Below are 14,075 nucleotides of genomic sequence, written 5' to 3'. Positions count from 1 at the left end.
AAATCAATTTTACTGTCAGTTTTTGCCTCACACAAAATTTTTTAAAGACTGTCCCTCAGAAGCTCATTCATTCATGGGCAATACTTTGGCTCCATGTGCATTTATATAAGTAAGAAGAATTTTGGACCTCCTTTCTATTACATCAATAAGCTTTTCAATTCCTTTCCTGCCTCCTTGGCTCTCCCAGTATACTTTGTCAAGGAACAAAGACTGAAGCAACTTCTCCCGTAAACGCTGGCTCCTCAGCACTGAAACTGCAGATTCAGGGAATCTGGAAAAGCACAAAGAAAATCATCAGTTTTGCCATCACTCTGAATTGCAATAATCATGTTGTGGTTTAGCAATTGAATTTATGAATATAGCCAGCAACTCAGGAGAGGAAGTCCATGCATGACTAATCATATGCATGTTAATTGTATCTCTTACACAAGTAGAGTTACTCATACACTTTTAGACATCCTGTAATTCACAAAATGCTTCATGGGCTGATGATATTTATTACAGTAACTTAGTGTCCCTTGCTTTTTGATTATAGTATGGTAACTCAGAGCAGTGCAAATTGCTTACAGAAGAGGTTTCCACAGAAACAAGTTTACATTAGTGGAGTTGAGACTTTCCTGTGTTACATCAGTCATGCCTTTATAGGTAAGGCATGAATCTGTTCTGTAAGGCCCTGGCAACTTGCAGATGCTACAGGTAATAAACTGAAAGTGTGTTTAGGGTAAACATAACTAAGCTTCACTGACAAATTAGATCTCCCCATGGACCTGGCAGAAGAAACCTGGAGTTAATGTAACACTGACACCGTAATAGTGTCTCTCACGCAGCTTAGGGAGCGGGACAAATCTCTCCTACTCCCAGGAGTACCCAGGCACCCTCTGTGAGCAGTGCTTTATTCCTACTAAATGCTGAGGAGAGATTTTCCTTCCAGCTGCAAACCCAGGAAGAAATTATCCATCTTTTTACAAAATTAATAACTTAAAACTTACTCATTGATTCCTTGCAGTATTTTGAAGTCAAGATTGTCCTCACTTCTGTCAAAGAAACCATTATTGTCTATAAAGGCCAAGTGCCTTCGGTCATGCCTTCTCTGCACTATGTGTGTCAGGTCGACAGCATCCTGATTGCTGCATTTCAGTGTCAGACCTTGCTGCACGCAGGAATCTTCCTTCAGAGGTTTGAATCCGCAGCAGTTTCTGTCTAGCCGGTTATAGATCTAAAACCAAACACAGCAGAGTGCCGACTGAAAACAACTTCAAAGGATTTGTGGCACAGTGCCACTGTCAGACTTTGCTCACTAACCCAGCTGGCAGGAAAGCAAGCTCAGAACAAGCATAAAGAGAGCAGTGAAATGGCATTAAAGACCTTGTCTCCAAATTTCATATACTGTTTGAAGCAATTTGCCAGGCTACATATTGTATCCATTTGATGGCCATGATTTGTTATGTCAGTAGACATTCCTTGAAAACAATGGAACAATGGAACTTTGTAATAAGATGGGGAATACAATTCAATAGAAATAGCACAGCCTGACATACACGAAGGGCCTCTATTTTGTAGACTCTATCAGACTTATACATGCAAAAAAAAAAAAAAAAAAATTGAAAAGATGAGCAAGGGGCACATTGTTAGTCACCAGAAGCTACCAAATGCAGGAAGGAGGAGTGCATTTCTAAGCACAGAGAAGCCTCTGTGAGCTGCCCTGTAGTGCATATTTCAATGACGTCATGGCCCAGACTATTGTTTCACACGCGAATGCTCACTTATTCATCATGCAGCACTTAGCTGGGAGGAATACATCTGGTCTAACTTTAGCGGTGTAAATGCTAAGCATCTCTCCTGACCTAGTCATTTCTGTTTCTTACGTAAACAATGACAAGTACTAGGCACCCCCAGTGCAAAGGATGCCATTTTAGGATAACTGTCTTGCACAAGAAGGATAAATCACTCTTTACAGGTACTTCTACCCTCTGGTGTGTAGATGAGAATAAATGCCCAGCATTGCCAGGGCCCTGAGTGCACAGATAGGCCTTAATTAGCCTAATCAGCCTCAAATGGGACCTCCATACCCACATCCACCCTCTCTCTGCCCATTAGCCCAGGAGCCCTTTACAAGTTCAGGCTCAGGCCCTCAGTTCTCCTCTGGACCTCGCTGTGGGAGTACCTGCTCCGCATCCTGTTACCTGGTGCTCCTGGATTGCTGCTTGGTGGCCTTGGAGCTGGATTGCCACCTTGTCTCTGCCTGATGCTCACTGAGCTACCAGAGGGACCCACTGTCATTCCTTCTGGGCTGCCCCTTGTGCCATGGGACCAGCCATGCTGTGTGGATGACCTGTCCTGGCTTCCCCTGGGGAGCAGCCCTGCTCTTGCTCACAGCTATTTACATAGCAGAAGGCAGATAAGGTTTAATGTGTAGCTAATTAACGTCTTTTTTTTTTTTTTTCCTCTCCTTGTTTCCTGTGTGCTACTAACTCTTAAAACTGCTCTAAGCATAAAAATAATAACACTCATGTAAACATGAAACCTTCTAAAGTTAGTCTTATTTTTTGACGCCCCACTGAAATGAAGTGTAGTGACTTCTCATGATTTAGAGCTGTGTTTAAAGTTAGAAAGGCCTCCTAATTTCTTTTTCATCAGATGAAAGTCTGAGAGTTGTTTGTGTTCTCTTATGTAGCACTATTGCCACAGGTCTTGCTGGCAGTGTTTATTTTCAGCTGAGAAAATCCTGAGGAAAGGAATGGATTTCTCTCTCATCCTTGCTGAGCAGCATTCAGCATCTTCAAGCACAAGAGCCCCTGTTGTTTGCAGTGTTGTAGCTCATTTCTCATTCAATTTATTCGAAGTTTTGCCAAAAAATGAAGTAGAGATTTACAGACTCCTTTGATGCATAGCCATAATTCGTCTTTACCACACCTCATTACATGCATTAAATAGATGAGGAGATCATGTTCTTGCAGACAGCCTCTTCATAATGCGTTCTGTTAAGGCAGAACACTGGGATACTTTGGAGCTGATGTTGCAACTTTAACAGTTTAACACTGATTTCTGTCATATATTTATGTATGTACATGAGTGCTTCAAAACTCCATAATTAAAAAATAATAATTTTTAATTTTAATGTCCTTATTTTGCCTGAGTTCTTGAAGAAGACACTTAAAGGTCAAATACAAGCATTTTTCAGCTTGCTTCTATGTTTTATATTATTTGTTATTTGAATTCAGAAGATAGGAATCTCTTTAAGGGCACCAAAGCCATTCTGATGGAAACATTTTTAACAAGGAATGCTTCTCACCAGCACTCTTTCTGAAAAAATCATGAAGCATTTCTTTTTAAATGTTCTGTAGTTTACCAGACTAGACTTTGCACTGTTAAAGTATTTTTATTGATATTAAGCCCAGTTTCTGCTATGATTAATTTCAGACTATTATAATCAACGTCCTCTGAATATCTTGAATGCTTTCTTGTTATCTTGATGTTTATGCTCCTCAAAGTCTAAGCTGTTAGGTTATCTTTGCACCACAGTCACGGTAAGCACATTGTAACACGTGTATTTTAATGGTTCTTTAAACTCTCTTTAGCTTTTTCTGCATCATTGATTCTGATTCAATCTTAAATTCACAGAAAATTTACCTGCAGTAGTGTATTCATGTGATTTTTCTGGGGGAACTGCAAATCCAGGTAGGTTTCTTGGAGGCTCTTGTTACCTTGCTGATGCAGGCAGCTTTTTAACAAGATATTGCGATTGAGACCTCCTGGAGCAAACATCTAACTAAGCAAACTTGATTTTTTTTTTTTGTATGTATGTCTGCACAAAACCATACGTAAGAAAGGTGTTAGGAGGTTTTGGCTTTTTCCAGTCTAGAGGTATGCAGATCAGTATGGAAATAACTAGAGACAGGAAAACCTCTTGGTGCATAAAGCCACATATCCTTTACCACAACTGAAGAGTGCAATCATTGAAAAGCTTGAAGTTTTCCACTACAAACCATCTACCTGGTGGTATAAAGCAGCCCAGGTTAGAAGGGGCCTCAAGAGATCATCAGGTCCAACATTAGTATGTATGATAACAGTATAAACATTTGTACCCACAAGCAGCATTTGCAAGATAATTAGTCTATTAAACAAAGCTGCTTATTTAGTCTATTAAACAAAACAACTAGAATCCTGGCCCCTATTAGGGCTACATGCCATAGCTTGGCATTTTAAACTTGGAAACCCTTCTTAGCATTTTCCATGTTAGAATCCTCTAATGTGCTGATAGACTAAAGTCTGACAGCACAGGTAAAATCTTAACCTTAAAACTGTAAGACCTTCTTTCACTCTCTGGTATGTACCATCTTCTTTGGTAGGCAAATGGAAGTATAAACTGATACCAGATACAAATGAGGGCAATTTATTTTGTGTACAATTCTATCCTGTTGTACCTTATTTCTGCTGACCTCTCCTTCTGGATAATAAGAATTCTATTATGAAGTTTAAAAATGTGTCTTAGAGGACATTAAAATAAATAAATAAATAAAACAGAACTTTTGAATTCTCAACCTGTTCAGAAACAAAACAATGGCATGAAACTAATAAAACTGATGCATTATGTACTATTTATATATAGGTATTACTATGTTTAGTACCAAAAACTCCATGTATGACCTTATACCAGTTTCAGAGGGTTATTTACTCATAGTGGAACTAAAGATGGAGTCATTAGACAAGTTGACAGTATATTTTTAGAGAAGAATTTCATGCTCTATGTTTAACAAGTCTGCAGAAATGCAATTTTCAGAAAAACATTTGAAGCATCATTCATCCTATAACAGAGCTGAGAAAGGCAGGAATAGACTATGCATAAAGCAAGGCATGATTTCTGTATTTCAAGAAATGCAACTCTAAAAAGCTGAACTATATGCAACTGAAATGCAGTGCACAAAACTAGTGCTTACTGTAGTTTTAAATACAGATAGCATTATATAAACCTGTAAGTGGTGCAGGAGGCTTAGCCACTCTGACCTGTCTGGCAGGCAGGGGTGATTGGAAACAGTGCTGTATCTCAGGAAGGTATAAAATCAGCTGCCATCCATATGCAGGTACATGTAGTCCAGCGTTAATATTCTATTGTATAATTATTGTAACTGTGGTCATGTGGTGTCATAATACCACAAGGCAAAGCCCTAGCATGGTATTATTTAGAGAGCTAATACTTATGTGCAAAATCTAATTGAAGAACAGCAGCTTTGTTGTTCATCAGATACTACTCTACTCCTTCCTCATTAAGTCTAAATGCTAAGGCACTGGTAAATTTTTTAAAAGGCAGAAAATTTACCTCTACAACTATTATCTTGATCCATATTTCAGTTGACTAAAACCAAGCAGCAGAACCCCTTCTCATCATGAGAGCAGTGCTTTGCAGTTGTGAGCAGTCAAGGACCATGTTCAGAGAAAGGAGTCAAGGAGAAACAGTATGCCTGCCTCAAAGTTGAAATAAAAATAAGATGTTTCAAGACAAAAGCCTTTGCTTTCTCATGTGAAAAATGATTCAGTCAAGTTCCTGATCTTTCCATGATTACAAGTTGAACTTTGAATGTTTTAATCATAAACAGAAACAACTTCAAATTGTGCAAATTCATCTCTTCCCCAGTCTTAAAACAAGCGAACCAACTAAAATTATTTTTCTGAGAGTCTATGTGCTCGTGTGACTTTTGAGGCAGATATTTGTGTTCTATGAATGTTTTACCTGCAGAAGAAAATCAAAGAGTGCCATCTTGGACCATTCATGATGGTGGATTTCAGTACATCCCCACTCAGCTTTGGGAACTTTACCATTCTGCCAGCATTTCTGCTTCAATAGTTGCTGATATCTCCCCCAGGTTAATCTCACTGAAGAATGGGTATTGTTATCTGTTGGACTCAGTGAGGAATCCCAGAGAATAACAGGACAGGCTTGACCGGCTGAAAAAGGAAAAACAAAAAATTGCCAGACTGGAGTACTGACAGACTTGCTTGATCTTTCTTTAGACATTGTCTAAGCATCAATAATTATAGCATTTTACAGATGTGGCAGAAAAAATTGCCACAGACAAATAATTTGACATCCTTTGGTTAATGTGGTCTTACTCCACATCTAAAACCAGCCACCGCAGGAATTGACAAAGAACAGACATTGTAAGTGCCTTCAGTGTACAGGAGACTTTTTCTCTTTGAAGCAGGAGATTAACATAAAAAGTCATATATTAAACCAAACTATTACAAAGTTCATAGGTAGATTTAGAGCCTACAATGCTGTTGTGAACCAATGCTGCAGGTTTCCCTCACTGCAGAGAATTGATGATGATTCACAAGAACTGAAAACTTCTCTCAAAGGGTGTTTTCCTGTGTAATGGGCATAAAAAGATTACAAATCCTATACTCAATGTGGATTTATACTGTTTTCTTTTGGTATTGTATGCCTATAATATATGATTTCACAGCCCTGAAATAATGTATGAGAATACTGTAGAATATCAACTTAGCATGAATAAACACCTTGACAAGTATTTTTTATTATACAACTATAACATGAGATAGTACAACAATGATTATGGCCACTTTCTTTAATTCTTTTTCTGTGTAAAGAATATTCCACTTTTCCCTGAAACTGGTAAGGCAAGTAAGTGTCTTAGCTTTGGTGAATTCAAGTGTTTGCAGTATTTAGTGGGAAGTAGCCTCTGCAAAGAATTTAAAATAAGCTAAAATACATTTCACTAAATATCAAATAACAGGCATATGTATCCTCTTTAGGAAAGTGGAACTTTCTGTTTCACTGCTGATTCAATGCTTCTGTTGCTGCCTTAAGTAGTCAAGGATCCAGGACTGACTGCGGTTTGTACACACTTTAAAACAAAGAAAATATTTATATTTTTGGGTGTAGACAGAAGGCCAGGATACAATGTCTTGGTATGGAAAGGAGGAACCATTTAACTGCAAAGCTGTTAGCTAATAAATAACAGGTGTTGGAACATGTGCAAAATTTCAGAATTTATTTGTATTTGTCTTGAATGTCAATAAACCTAAACACCACACTTCTACAATTCATGGGATAGTTTGTCTCTCTACAGGCTGTGTATAACTGTCTTCTGTGTGCACTTGGACCCAAAGACGCATCTGAAAAGAAGCTCTCAGTCTCACATGAAAGCAATGAACGTCATGGCAACTTCTTCTCCAGAGACAACCTGGACAGATGTCCGTACAGAGAAAATTGGCATCTGTGACAAACAGGAAGGTAAAAAAAAAAAAAAAAAGCCAATGCAAATGTTTCATCTGTAAGCAGCATGAATTGCTGATGGAGCTCCACTGAGCTGAATCAAAAAGCACTTTCTTCAAAGGATGCTGACTGATCTGAAACAGGTAGGAAATTCTTTGCCCATAATTAGCAGTGAATCATGTGAAGATCTACCTGTTGCCATAAAGCATGATAAGACTCCACATGCAGTCAAGCTCAAATGTGTTCAGTTTCATTAGGAAAAGTAGAGAAAAGCAAAATCTTCTCAAACACCAGAATGTACTTGATGATCTTCTCCCTGACTCAACATGTGCATGCAAGGTAGTCCTCAAACTAAACCAAGACGCAGCTCTCCAGCTCTTTAACTCCCCTCCTTGTTGCCTGATGTTTCCTTAGGAACCCAGAAGGTGTCCTTTTCTTAGGAAGATCAGTCTCTTACTATTAGTACTTCCTTTATTATCATTGTGCACCAGCATCTTTTCTCTGATGGGGGAGGGGGTAATATGAGTGTTGAGCACTGCTGAAAAATCAGGCTTCTCTACTGAGATGCCTGAATAAGCATTGAGGAATTTAAAGTCAGAAACCCTGGCCATTTCCCAATCTCTCTCGCTTTAGCTCCATCACTGACATTGTAGATGACTAGCCAAGTCAGGTCAACTATTAGCTAAGCTACTCTTCCAAACCAGTTGGAGAAAGCATACACAAGCAGTAGGAACTGCCACCAAAAAGCAAAGGACAGCGTCCTTCGGGACCGAATCTGATCTTTTATTTTTGTATCTCTGACAGCAGCTTATGTAACTACTCAAAAAATTTTTCCAGAAGCCAAACACGTGAACTGTCTTCTAACAAAACAAACATCCCCTGTCTATCTAAAAGGGACATGATAAACAATAGTAATATAAATACTTGAAAAATATGAATAATATCTTGCCAGTTTCCATTAAGACACAAAAACAAATTTAAAAGACCAAGGCTAAATGCAGGAAATGTTTGCATTTCAGAGGAAATGGGAGCAGAAAAGATGAGCCAAAATAAAATCTTTCAACTCTGTAATATAAATTGAATTACAGGAATATGAAACAGCAGCTTCAGTAAAGAGCAGTGACTCAATTTTTTGACATTGGCAGGAAAAACATGAAGAGGCTGAATTAAAGCAGATAAGGGGGTTGATTAATAGCTGCATGAATTGGTGTGACCCCAGCAAGGTAGGGAGAGTTGTTTTGCTTCAGACCTCCCAGGCATGGGGCTGAAGTTAACTGAGCAATGGAAAGCAAGGCCTGACCAGGAGCTCCCAATCAGACATAGCCAGGACTGAAGGGGTCCAGCACACATCAGAATACATCCAATTGTTCTAGGAGGGCCTCTTTCCTCAGCAGTTTTATATGGTAACATAGAAGGTCATTGCTGTTCTGCTGCTGCAGCTCCGACACCCACAGATGCCACTGCTGCCTGTTACTGAAAGACCTGGGGTCTTAAATAACTTCTGATAAACCCACGAGAGAAGGAAATACTGTGAGGAAGCCACTGAAGCTTGGCCAAAGCAGATTGACTTTATTTTCTTTTCATCTGCTGTTTTAGACCCATTTAACTACTCAGCTACCTAAAGATGAAAACATCTGCAAAATTGCACGAAAAGTCTTTTGAAACTTGTATTGGAACCAGCTTCCTAGTAATTCAAATGGATTTTTCAGCACCAAAATAGTTCTAAAAATTTCTTTGGCCCTTAGCATCCACTGTATCAGGGAATCCTGAGCTGAGTAAGCTAACACAAGGGAAACTTCAGGTTGCTGAGGCTAGACTGCCCCAGGGTGCTCAAACTGCTTCATTCACAGCAAGGTAATGTACCCCAGCTTGGCTTCTGTATCAGCATCATCTTAAATATCCAGACACCATATCACTTTAAAAACGGTCTACATGCTTTTAAGCATATTTGCATAGATACTCTTGCAAATGTTATCATACCATATTGTGTACTAACTTATACCCACAGCATTTTTTCAAACTTTGAAATAAATACTTTCAAACATTCCCAAGAGAGCTTCAATAAAGAAAGCAGGTCTTTCATGAGGTGGTTAAAGCCCTTTCTCAAGCTCATCACTGTTTGCAGTGATGCAGTACAGTTTACCACTGCCACACTTGAAAGGAACAGTTTAGTTGCCCATATAGTATCAGGAAGGGATAATTTAGTGCAGAAAGCAGATTTTTATTACTCCCTATTTTGCCCTAACATTAATGAATCATATTACCCTTCCCTGCTTTTGCACAACTCATGGTGGAATGGCCAAGGCAGGCTGATAGTGCAGGGTATAACAGGAAAATCTATGGCTCCATTTATCACATGGAAGCCAATAATGCAAAACGACAAGTGCACCCAGTGGAGCTGTCTATCACGTGTCATGTGTCTGTCTGCACTAAACTAACCATGAAGGGAAGAGCTTCTTGCACTTTTCAGGAACAAAAAGTCCTGGGCAAATAGTCAGCTCAATCCTCAGCTAAGAAGCCCCACTGGACTGAGTACACCTGAGCTTGCTCCTCTCCACACAGGATCAAACATACTTAGCCACATTTACCGTATCAGAAAACTGGGGGGAAAAGGGGTGGTAGTTGGCATGTGGTAGCTCAGGCCTTAAGCAAGAGATGCAACAAAACTGTGCAGCAGTTGCTGTGTTGTGTACCAAAAGCTGAGCAAAGACCTCAGCCTCATCACTAAGGTCCAAGAAACCCAAGTCCTCTCCCTTTGGTGTTGAGTGGCAGAAGAGGAGCAAACCCCTCCAGCTTGTGTTACTTCATCAGTGACTCCAGCCCTAGTGAACCCTAGCATTGTCCTACCCTGCTGCTGAGCCAGAGGCAAGCTGTGCAGTCATTTTACTTTACTTCTGTGCAAGTTGACTGAGGTTGGTCTGTGCCACCAAGCTGTGCCAAGCAAGGTCACTGATGTCTCCTCTATTCCTTAGGTTAGGACCGTCAAATAATAAAAGATTCTCCATCCTGTGTTATTAATGTAACCATACCAAAACTCATAAATGCAAGAGCCATCCTCTGCTTTCTCCACAACAGATGGAGCTTTATGATATTTTTTTTTGTTGCTTTACAGGCTAATCCTTCTTGGTTTATAGGTGTTTTGGAGCTCACAGCATGTTCATGCCTTGTAGTTAGCAATAGCAATAATGAATATCTGCTTGTGTGCACCCGGAGTCATTCTCTCTGCCTGTAAGACTGAACTTGCAAGGGCTTTGCTCACCTGTACTCCCCAGGCTATTTACATGTACGTTAGATCAATTAACTGCAAAAATATGAGGGAAAGAGTTATCATGCCTGATTTTTCCATCCATGATGGAAAAATAATATAGACCATTAAAACATTCAGTTAATACCAAAGAAGGTTTACAGTTAACTAGGAAAAATAAGGGCAGTAGCCAGAGAAATTGCATACAGTATTTTGCTAGGCTTTTAAGGAATTGTGAGAATAAAGGAAACAAACTCTCTACAGGGATTTACTAAGTGGTTCTTTGAAACTGCTCTGACAAATGAATGACAGTTTTGAGAAGCTCATTTTTTAAGATTTTAATGCTACATCAAACATGTCCTGTTACATCACATCACAACTGAGGCAAGCTAACGGGAGGTGTCGTGGGGAGAGAGATGTCAGCCCAGAAGCTGTGTATATTTGTAGACACACACAATCTCTCCTCCTGCACTGCTCTCTTTCCCATACGAATAACCATGATTATCAGAAGCTGCCCTGCAAAAACCTTTGGTGGGCCCACCTAATCTTATCCTAAGCACATGCAAGTAAGTTACAGAAATAAGCTCACCAATTGTTCATATTGCTCTTAAGAATATTCTTTTGTTCATTTCCTCAACACAGAGGTGTTTTCAAGATTATGCTAAATACAAGCATGCAGATAGTAATGGGTGCAAGTAGCTACGAGGCATCTGAGCTCCAGCATATTTTGAGGCTAAAGAAATGGAGAGAGACAAGGTACAGTAACTGTTCCAAATCCTCTGATCACCCTTTAGCTGGAAAAAATGAAGTGGGACCAAAATAATGTTATTTCTCTTCTCATCACCTAGCAACACTCTTCTTGCTATAGGAACATAGCCAGTTATGTGGAAAAGAAAATTAAAATGAGCAGAATGACTCTCTCTGTCCCAGACAATCCAAAACATGCTGCAAGGTGACAGACACCGGGCAACACTAAGCACAATTAGCCTAATGGGTGCTCACAGGGGCTTGCGGTCTGTCAGCTCTGCAGCCATGCTGGGCACAATTCCTCCAACCAAACTACCTTAACTCCTTGTGACAGCTCTAGAGCAATAAATCTCCTGCCTAAAAATAACCTAGGCATAATGTATCTTCCATGCTCTGCAAGTATGAATAATATTCAGAAGCCACCAAACTGTTATTCCTAGAGATTCATTCACACAGTTGCACAGGCTGCCAAAGGGAAGACTTACACAGTAGGAACAAATCAGAGATCTCTAGGTCCTTTTCCTGCTGTCAGATTTTAGAAAGTCATTCCTGAATTACTTGTTCATTGTTGTCCTTTTTTTTTTTTTTTTTTGACAGATGGATTGATATAAAAATATTTCCTATAAGCTAATTTCAGCAGCAAGAAATGAACAGCAAAAACAAATAGCTGGCCACTTCAGCAATGATTCATTAAAATGCAACGTAGTCCTTTAGGGTTGTGATTTGCAACTGTACAAAAATAGCAGTTAGGCTGAAGACATTTAACAAGATGGCTATGTTAGAAGTAAACTTCTAAAATACATTACGTCTGAAATCTATCTTTAATTTCACCATAGAATAGAAAGCCAAAATTTGCACTGAAAACTGTTTAAACCAATCATGTAAGAGGCATATTGCATTATTTCCTGTATATATTTTTGTCTGCATAATATATAATGTAGGTATGTGTAATGAGCCTCAAAATGTCAAGCTGGATTCACTGAGATGTAGCAATATTTTTTGAATTATCAGGGGAGAGGGAAGATTTTTTTTTTTTTTTTAAATTGACAGTTTCCAGAGTTAGTAGTAGCATTAAGCTTCTTCAGGAAGTCCCCTACCTCTCCAAGTAGGTTATCTGACAAAATATAAAACACCTTTCCTGTACCATCTCTTCGAGAGATTAATTCTTGTGCTCACTTTCAATAATACCTTATTGAAGCCAAATCTAAGAGATGAGAAAACAAAACAAGACAAGCAAAAAACCTGAAATATTCATCGAATCACCAGGTAATCTTCTGGAATTTCTTTCACCTCTTTAGTCAGTCTGTACAATGCCATGCGATCTACAGATGACTCCCTGTCTTTTTTTGCATTCCATAGTCTCATGGACAGAGAATTGTTAGAGCAACTCAATTATTGCATTTAGTCTAAATTTCAGGGTACAGCATCCTTTAGACCAGACAATTACATGGAAGAAATTGCAGACAGATATCAGCTTTACTCCCCTGTAATGATTGGATTAGTTCTCAGACTAGCAGGAGTTAAAGCCTGCTGCTGTCCTGTGGTTAATGTGGGAAGGGGAAGAAAACCTCAGCACCCCATGTGGAAGCTGAAAATCATAGGAATATGTTACCTTGGAAGAACTCCGACTTCCTGCTTACAGAAGGTAAGCTCCTGTTTAGCCCCAAGATCCTATCCAAATGAAAGGCAAACACTTCACTCATGTCAAGAGGTCTTTTGATGATGCCACAGTGCCCTCGATTACAAGCAGCTTCTGTGGTGCTGGGACCCCTCTCAAATACTACCAGGACTGCTTTCTGAGAAGGCACTTCTTGGATGCTCTCTATTGGAGAATCTGCCAGCATACGCATGCTTAGGATATCTTCTTTGCTCAGCCAAGAGGGAGAGCTCTCGCTGTAAATCCTGATATTGCTCTCCTCAGCCTGGTGTTGTGCCTTTAGACCTCCAGAAATCCCCCCAGGTCTCTGGTGACCTCGCTTCCCGATTGCCATTTCTTTCTGCCTGTGTTCATCCAGGTGGTGCTTTCCTGCCTCCGGAGCTATTGCTGCTCCCTTTGCACCTGCAGCATGTGTGGCCCTCCCCGGCTGCTGGACAAAGGTCTCTTCCTGGCCAGTGAAAGCAGCTTTTGGAAAGTGCTGCCCATAGGACAAAGGGATTGCATGTTTCTTCCTGCGCTTTGGCTTCACCGTGCCTCTGATGTTGGCAGGCTTGCTGCGCTTGGACCGCAGGGTGATATAAACTACGTTGGGTGGCACCGAGGTCCCATTGCCACCAAGCTGGGGTTCCTGGAAGCTGGGTGGTGACAGGGTGCCATCCAGTGGGATGCCCAGAAAAGGAGTTTGAGCTGCATCTTGGAGACTTCTGGAACTGAGTTTTTGGTGTCCTCCTTTGTGCTGGGGTAAAACGTGACCCACTTGACTGACAAGGAACCCCAGGTAGATCACACAAGCAGTGCCCACCAGCAGATTCCTCCTTGTCCTTGGTCGCCTGCAGGTCCACAGCCTCAGCACCCGTGGGGAGCAGAGGCAGCAAATAAACAAGTTTTTGATTTTACCTGGCTGATCAAAGAAGGTCATTTCTCTAGCGAATCCACATGATGAAAACAGCATAAAGTCTTCCGCACATTCCAGCCAGGATGATGATGCATGATTTCCCTTCCCCGATTTCTATTTCTCCTTTTCCAAATAGCTTCCAGCATGGATGATGGACAGAGGCTACTGATATGCCTGGGAATGTGTTCAGTGCTAAGGATCCAGACACTCCACCTCTACAAGCTGTTAAATTCTTATCAGCCACCACGGGGCAAGTGATTGGCTTCAGAGAATGAATGGAGCCAGCTACGTAAGCAAA

The 14,075-nt window shown here is 40.3% G+C and overlaps 1 protein-coding gene across 1 annotated transcript; it reads right to left on the bottom strand.

Moving 5' to 3' along the window:
• Positions 1-63: 63 nt before the first annotated feature.
• On the bottom strand, positions 64-13,834 carry GASK1B (golgi associated kinase 1B; the record flags this gene model as incomplete). The annotated part of the gene is made up of 4 exons (XM_084286188.1): positions 64-271; positions 990-1,216; positions 5,729-5,943; positions 12,838-13,834. The coding sequence occupies 4 exons, from the start codon at positions 13,832-13,834 to the stop codon at positions 64-66; spliced, it is 1,647 nt and encodes a 548-aa protein (XP_084142314.1).
• Positions 13,835-14,075: the final 241 nt, after the last annotated feature.

Source organism: Netta rufina (genome assembly GCF_964035555.1).
Source record: "Netta rufina genome assembly, chromosome: 4".
NCBI lineage: Eukaryota > Metazoa > Chordata > Aves > Anseriformes > Anatidae > Netta > Netta rufina.
The sequence above is the reverse complement of the archived record's forward strand: the minus strand, read 5'-3'. Positions and strand labels throughout refer to the sequence as shown.